General features: G+C 42.3%; 1 protein-coding gene across 1 annotated transcript; it reads right to left on the reverse strand.

The window, feature by feature from the left end:
• Nucleotides 1-357: 357 nt before the first annotated feature.
• LOC112245782 (E3 ubiquitin-protein ligase TRIM39-like) lies at nucleotides 358-5097 on the reverse strand. The gene is made up of 2 exons (XM_024413937.2): nucleotides 4844-5097; nucleotides 358-2216 (listed from the first exon to the last, which is right to left on the reverse strand). The coding sequence occupies exon 2, from the start codon at nucleotides 2212-2214 to the stop codon at nucleotides 532-534; it is 1683 nt and encodes a 560-aa protein (XP_024269705.1). The 5' UTR covers nucleotides 2215-2216; nucleotides 4844-5097; the 3' UTR covers nucleotides 358-531.
• Between the last annotated feature and the right edge of the window lie 3175 nt (nucleotides 5098-8272).

Genomic DNA, 8272 nt, shown 5'->3' on the forward strand with positions numbered 1-8272 from the left:
GGCTTAGAGAATTAAGCATTTTTAAGATAACTCACTGCTATTCTACACATTTTGCCATGAGGCTGAGAGACAATGTTGCAGTTTTACACCTAATTACCTGTAATTCTAAACATTTTGGCCATGGCTTATGACATGTTCATATGCTATATGGGGAGAAGGGGTTTGGGGCCCCCAGAGCCCGTGGGCCACCCGCCTTGCAGGGGAATGCACACCTGCTTGCTGTTCCCGTCAGACCAGATTGGATCAGTTCAATTATCAATGCCAGGAAAGATGTTCCCCACTCTCCTTTGGCATTTTCCTTCAGCCATCAATCCAACATACAGAGACAGATCAACACACACAGTTTAGGGAAGTACAGTACTTTTTCTTTATTTTCACAAGAAAAATGAGAGAAACAGTTGCATTGATACATTTATACCTTGAGATTAGCTACATCAGAGTACACACAATATACAGGAATGAAGGCCAGAATTACTAAGTCACTGTATCCTCATCCTAAAAAAAAACAAGCAACTATTTGTTTATATCGATTCACACCCCGAGCACTGGGCCAGTCATGTGACTGACAGGAGAGATGACCAGTGGAGCTACATTTCTTTTACCATCAGGATACCCACAGTGGAAGTATGGATAGAGTTTCTCAGTGAATTTGTAGCCAGTGAAAGAGCAGATGTGAGATCTGGCTGTGGCATCCACATCATAAATGGAGACCCGACCCTCCTCATAATCCACAAACACCCCCACCTTCTGGGGCTTCTTTTTCAGGTAGTAGTGTACTTTGGGGTCATTAGGCACGAAGTCATTATCTGTATCCAGGCCAAAAGTCCAGAGTCCATCCTCAGGGCTCAGTGGTAACCACCCCTGCCTATTGATCGACTCAGTGGCCACTCCTAAATCCCATTCAGTCTTTCCCTTCACCTGTACCTCAAAGTAAGATTTCCCTGAGGAGAACCCTTCCTTCCCCAGGACACTGTATGTATAAGTAAACCTCTTTGGGTTCCTCAAGAAATTCTGTGATTGATCCCCACACCTCACTTGTTTCCCATCCACGGACAGGATTAGTTCCGGATGTGCTGTATCAGGGTCCAGAGTCACATCCATTGCATACTGCTGAATCTTCTTTGTCTTAGCTTCACACAACGTCCTCAGCTCATTCTCGATCTCATTATGAAAATTCTTTACCTTACTCATCAGTTTGTCCTCCAGCTGAGATACAGCTCTTTTCATGTACCCCATGCGCAGGTGGCTTTGAACACTGATCTCAGACCAGTTCTTGGTCTTTACTGAGAGACACCAGGATGAGGAGCTCTGGAGGAGTTGGAGATGGTCCTCAGTGTGTGAGAGCTGCCCCAGCTCAGAGCTTATCTTCTTCAGCTCAGTGATTTCTTGCTCCAGTTCTTTAATAAGACCTTCACCCCACCTGTCCACAGCTTCTTGCTTCTGCTCAACCACACCAATGAGCTCAGCCTGAAATCTCTCAATGGAGTGAACTAGAGCGGTGAAAACCTGCACTTTGCCAAATATATCCATCTCAGTGTGTCTCTTGCTGAGATCTACTGAGTGTTTGATCTCCTTGACCTTCTGCAGATGCTCCTGAATCATCTGCTTCACTTTTGCCTCTGTCTTCCCAAGCTGAGCCTTCCTTTGGTCACATTCTTCTTCCAGAGGTATGCTGTTGTGAGCCTTGTGGTCAGTCTCTGAGCAGAACTGACACACACATGTCTGGTCAGTCCGACAGAACAGCTCGAGGAGTTTGTTGTGTTTCTTACATACCTTGTCTTCAAGGTTCTTTACAGGGTCGATCAGTTGGTGTCTCTTCAGGGCTGGGGCTATCTGATGATGCTCCAGATGAGTGTCACAGTACGAGGTCAGACAAATAAGGCAGGACTTCCGAGCCTTGCGCTTCCTGCCAGTGCAGACATCACAGACCACTTCTCCAGGCTCTGCAGCGGAATCCTCTCTGTCTCTCACTCTCAATCCCTTGAAATGCTCCGCAACTCCTTTGAGTGTTCTGTTGACATCTGGTTCAGGTCTTCTGTGGAATATCTTGTTACACAGGGGACACTGGCACAGATCTGTGCTATCCCAGTATCCTTTGATACATGCCTTGCAGAAGTTGTGTCCACACGGGATGGAGACTGGGTCAGTAAACACATCCAGACAGATAGCGCACTGGAACTGCTCTTCAGACAGGAGACTGCTGGGCGATACCATGTCTGGAACACATAATGAACAGTTATTGGAATGAGTGAGCTTTGATAGCTTTGCTTACTAAACATACAGTGCCCTTCAGAAAGTATTCATACCTCTTGACTTATCCCACATTTTGTTGTGTTACAGCCTGACTTCAAAATTGATTCAATATAATTATTTTCTCACCCATCTACACACGATACTCAGTAATGACAAAGTGAAAACATGTTTTTAGAAATGTTAGCACATTTATTGAAAATGAAATAGAGAATTATCTAATGTACATAACTATTCATACCCCTGAGTCAATACATGTTAGAATCACCTTTGGCAGCGATTACAGCTGTGAGTCTTTCTGGGTTAGTCTCTCAGAGCTTTGCACACCTGGATTGTACAATATTGGAACATTATTATTTTTATAATTCTTCAAGCTCTGTCAAGTTGGTTGTTGATCATTGCTCTATAGCCATTGTTATGTCTTGCCATAGATTTTCAAGCAGATTTAAGTCAAAACTGTAACTAGGCCACTGAAGAACATTCAATGTCATCTTGGAAAGCAACTCCAGTGTATATTTGGCATTGTGTCTTAGGTTATTGTCCTGCTGAAAGGTGCATTTGTCTACCAGTGTCTGTTGGAAAGCATATTGAACCAGCTTTTCCTCTAGGATTTTGCTTGTGCTTAGCTCTATTCCATTTATTTTTATCCTAAAACACTCCCTAGTCCTTGCTGATGACAAGCATAACCATAACATGATGCAGCCACCACCATGCTTGAAAATATGAAGAGCGGTAGTCAGTGATGTGTTGGATTTGCTCCAAACATAACACTTTGTATTAAGGACATAAAGTGAATTTATATGCCAATTTCTTTTGTGGTTTTTCTTTAGGGACTTATTTCAAACAGGATGCATGTTTTATAATATTGTGGAGTAACTACAATGTTGTTGATCCATCCTAATTTTTCTTCTATCACAGCTATTAAAATCTGTAACTGTTTTAAAGTCACTACTGGCCTCATGGTGAAATCCCTGAGCTGTGTCCTTCCTCTCCAGCAACTGAGTTAGTTAGGAAGAATGCCTGTATCTTCATAGTGACTGGGTTTATTGATACACCATCCAAAGTGTAATTAATAACTTCACCATGCTCAAAGGGATATACAATGTCTGCCTTTTTTATTTTCACCCATGTACCAATAGGTTCCCTTCTTTACGAGGCTTTGGAAAACCTCCCTGGTCTTTGTGGTTGAATCTAGGTTTGAAATTGTCACTCCTACTCCGGCTCCCTCTCTCCAGCGCTCCACGTTTCCGGTCTACTAACCACTGGTCCAACTTCCTAACCCCGTCATCTCCTGGTCAAAGATGAGAATCACCTCTTGGGGACCAGGATGCCGGAGGACCTGCTTTCCTGTACCCTATGGTTCCATGTCAGCTCTGGAGAGGGAACCCACTCCTGCCACCTGCCCTAAAGGGCACACAAATCCCTTGCCGCTGGACACCCAGGTATCTCCCGCACCATCCAATCTCTCTCCAATAAATACTGGTGGCCCAGGACGTGGCACTCTATGACAACTCATGTTCGGTATGTACTCATCAGCGGCCTTGGTCACATCTTGTCCATAAACTTTGTAACGGATCGTCTCCTTTCTGATGGTTTTACCACTATTCTAGTTGTTGACAGATTCCTCTCTCCGGACGACATCGTTTCCGCTCCCTCTGGCGCTCAACGTCTCCGGTGTACTAACCACCGGCCCTGGCAACCCACATTGCGCGCACCTGGCAACCATCATTGCGCACACCTGTTCCCCATCGTTAAGCACACCTGGACTTCATCACCACCCTGATTAATCTCCCTTCATACTCAGTCATCAGGCAGTATTGGTTTAGTGACGTTCAGTACGCTGCTCCTGTTTTATATTTTCTTCATGTTTATTATTATTAAACTCACCTTCTGCACCTGCTTCCTGACTCCCTGCTTATACGTTACAGAAATTCACTGCATGACCGAGGGACCTTACAGATAATTGTATGTGTGGGGTACAGAGATGAGGTAGTTGTTCAAAAATGATGTTAAACGCTATTGTTGCACACAAAGTGAGTCCATGTAACTTATTATACGACTTGTAAAGCACATTGTTACTTCTGAACTTATTTAAGCTTGCCACAACAAAGGGGTTGAATAGTTATTGACTCAAGACATTTCAGCTTTTCATTTTGAATTAATTTGTAAAACATTCTAAAAAGGTTATTTCACTTTGACATCCATTTCCAATGCTGTCTGTAACACAACAGTTGGATAGAAAATCAAGGGGTGTGAATACTTTCTGAAGGCAGAGTAGTACTAACTGTACATTCATTTAGAATTAGAGTAGTTCAAATCAAATTGTATTGGTCACGTACACTGCAGATGTTATTGCGAGTGTAACGAAATGCTTGCGCTTCTAGTTCTAACAGTGCAGCAATATCTAACTTGTAATTCCACAACAACTACCCAATACACACAAATATAAGTAAATGAATGGGATAAGAATATATACATATACAAATATACATGCAAATATATTTTGTATACAAATGAGGTTTTTTTTGTTGCCTAAAGACGAAGTAAAAACAGGTGAGGACACAGAAAGGGCTGTGATGAACTCTTTACTCACCTTTGTTTGTGTGTATGAATGTGTCTGTGTGGACACTGCTCTCTCCACCACTCTGAGTCCTAGTAGTGCAGCTGTGTATAGGAAACCTCTGAAGATGAGACAAAATGAGACAAGATGTGTTACATTCCACTTCTATCAACTCTCTGATGCTCCTTCCCGACAGTTGAGTGACAGAATACCTGTCTCTATTTCCTGCTCGGGAAGTTCACCATTCACAGCTCATGCACTTATATCATATCGACATAACTGTTCTTTAAAACCCTTTTGCACCATTCACGATATGGCTTCACCTTTCGGGTATGAAAACCCGCTTTTAAAAGATGAGGGAAGGCTTACCCTTTTACACCAAAACTGTAATATGGTAAAAAAAAATTCTAGTGAAACAACTACTTCCCAGTTTCATATAATTAAAGAGGTTTATGGGTAGAAACAACAGGAAAGAATGACATAGTATACAAAGACACATAATTTGGACACGTAATCGATGTGTCAAGGCTGTTTGAGGAGATAAGGTGGGGGAGGATCATTGTTATGGCAGGGCGTGTCATCAAAAGGCTTCTGGATTAACGAGACATTGGCATCTCTCCAGACTTAAACATGTAACCCATCCAGACTGTCATGTCTGTGTCGGTATGTCTGTCTGCATGTCCCGCCTCCCTTTTACACTGAAGGAATGAATATCCTGATTAATAAAGTGGAAGCCAGCTGAGTGATGGGAAACGCTGAGGAAGGAGGAAGTATCCTGTTTTTGATTTTTTTCTCTGCAGTTTACTGGAAAATACTTCCTCTTTGCATTTGTAGCTGTTGTTATGCAAACATGCGTTGACAGTCAGTTGAGTCTTGCAAGGCTGTACAGGACGCACAAACAGTGCCTTGCGAAAGTATTCGGCCCCCTTGAACTTTGCGACCTTTTGCCACATTTCAGGCTTCAAACATAAAGATATAAAACTGTATTTTTTTGTGAAGAATCAACAACAAGTGGGACACAATCATGAAGTGGAACGACATTTATTGGATATTTCAAACTTTTTTAACAAATCAAAAACTGAAAAATTGGGCGTGCAAAATTATTCAGCCCCCTTAAGTTAATACTTTGTAGCGCCACCTTTTGCTGCAATTACAGCTGTAAGTCGCTTGGGGTATGTCTCTATCAGTTTTGCACATCGAGAGACTGACATTTTTTCCCATTCCTCCTTGCAAAACAGCTCGAGCTCAGTGAGGTTGGATGGAGAGCATTTGTGAACAGCAGTTTTCAGTTCTTTCCACAGATTCTCGATTGGATTCAGGTCTGGACTTTGACTTGGCCATTCTAACACCTGGATATGTTTATTTTTGAACCATTCCATTGTAGATTTTGCTTTATGTTTTGGATCATTGTCTTGTTGGAAGACAAATCTCCGTCCCAGTCTCAGGTCTTTTGCAGACTCCATCAGGTTTTCTTCCAGAATGGTCCTGTATTTGGCTCCATCCATCTTCCCATCAATTTTAACCATCTTCCCTGTCCCTGCTGAAGAAAAGCAGGCCCAAACCATTATGCTGCCACCACCATGTTTGACAGTGGGGATTGTGTGTTCAGGGTGATGAGCTGTGTTGCTTTTACGCCAAACATAACGTTTTGCATTGTTGCCAAAAAGTTCAATTTTGGTTTCATCTGACCAGAGCACCTTCTTCCACATGTTTGGTGTGTCTCCCAGGTGGCTTGTGGCAAACTTTAAACGACACTTTTTATGGATATCTTTAAGAAATGGCTTTCTTCTTGCCACTCTTCCATAAAGGCCAGATTTGTGCAATATACGACGGATTGTTGTCCTATGGACAGAGTCTCCCACCTCAGCTGTAGATCTCTGCAGTTCATCCAGAGTGATCATGGGCCTCTTGGCTGCATCTCTGATAAGTCTTCTCCTTGTATGAGCTGAAAGTTTAGAGGGACGGCCAGGTCTTGGTAGATTTGCAGTGGTCTGATGCTCCTTCCATTTCAATATTATCGCTTGCACAGTGCTCCTTGGGATGTTTAAAGCTTGGGAAATCTTTTTGTATATAAATCCGGCTTTAATCTTCTTCAAAACAGTATCTCGGACCTGCCTGGTGTGTTCCTTGTTCTTCATGATGCTCTCTGCGCTTTTAACGGACCTCTGAGACTATCACAGTGCAGGTGCATTTATACGGAGACTTGATTACACACAGGTGGATTGTATTTATCATCATTAGTCATTTAGGTCAACATTGGATCATTCAGTGATCCTCACTGAACTTTTGGAGAGAGTTTGCTGCACTGAAAGTAAAGGGGCTGAATAATTTTGCACGGCCAATTTTTCAGTTTTTGATTTGTTAAAATTTTTTGAAATATCCAATAAATGTCGTTCCACTTCATGATTGTGTCCCACTTGTTGTTGATTCTTCTCAAATACTTCAAAAATACAGTTTTATATCTTTATGTTTGAAGCCTGAAATGTGGCAAAAGGTCGCAAAGTTCAAGGGGGCCGAATACTTTCGCAAGGCACTGTAGATACAATTGTCAGTCAGAATTGTCTGACTAAACCTGCTATGATTACCTCATGAAAGGTGCAAGAACAATGTTTTTTTTCTGCAGTAGGCCTCCCCCCGTCGTGGGAATGCTTGAACGCTGTCCTCCTAACCTGATTGTAAGGAAGAATACAATCCTCCGGCCGCTCTCAGAAGACTCTCCTTTGAAGACTTCTCCTTTGTTTGCTGCTCATGCACAGTTTGACATCACCTCAGATAATAAAACCTCCAGTATCCTTCCCCTCTATACTCTACCATGACCATACAGTCTGATGTATTTCAGCACGGCTTTGTCAGTTTGCCTTTAAACTGACAGGTGCTTCACCCACAAACGCTTGAGGCATTTTGGCGAGGCTGTCAGAAGTCCTTTATGCAGTCAGAACCACCGCGTTATAGTGGATTTCCATACAATAGATGGCTGTTTGCTGATAATGAATTGAAGTAATATAATAGTCGGTCAAAGGAGACATTTGAATAGAGTTACTCTTGCAGTCCATTGGCATTGTAGTGTATTAATATATGTTTTTCTCAGTGAACAGATGTCAGGATTATATGTTGTCCTTCACACTGTAATGTATTAATCATACCAGTCAGATTGTCGTACTTATGGGAGAAAGTGATCACAATTTGCATGCACATAAAAATTCATCAAGGGAGTTTCGTATATATATTTTGAAAAAGGTGTGTGTGTGTGTGCTGGCCCCAGTTCTGTAATTCTCTGTAAAGATCCACTAAAAGCAAGACTAATCCTAACAAATAAAATAAAATAAATACATAAATAACTGCTGCAATGTGTTCTCTGCATCCCTGATTCCTGACTCCCAAACCTCCCTGCTGTCCAGAAAAAGCCACAACAATAAGAACGCGATGTACAAGGGCAGAGAACCGGGAAACCACTCTCAATAC

This window comes from Oncorhynchus tshawytscha, linkage group LG02 (genome assembly GCF_018296145.1).
Source record: "Oncorhynchus tshawytscha isolate Ot180627B linkage group LG02, Otsh_v2.0, whole genome shotgun sequence".
NCBI lineage: Eukaryota > Metazoa > Chordata > Actinopteri > Salmoniformes > Salmonidae > Oncorhynchus > Oncorhynchus tshawytscha.

What these genes read in the sequence shown, in the direction of transcription:
- LOC112245782 (XM_024413937.2), bottom strand. Translation starts at nt 2,214, where the DNA reads ATGGTATCGCCCAGCAGTCTCCTGTCTGAAGAGCAGTTCCAGTGCGCT.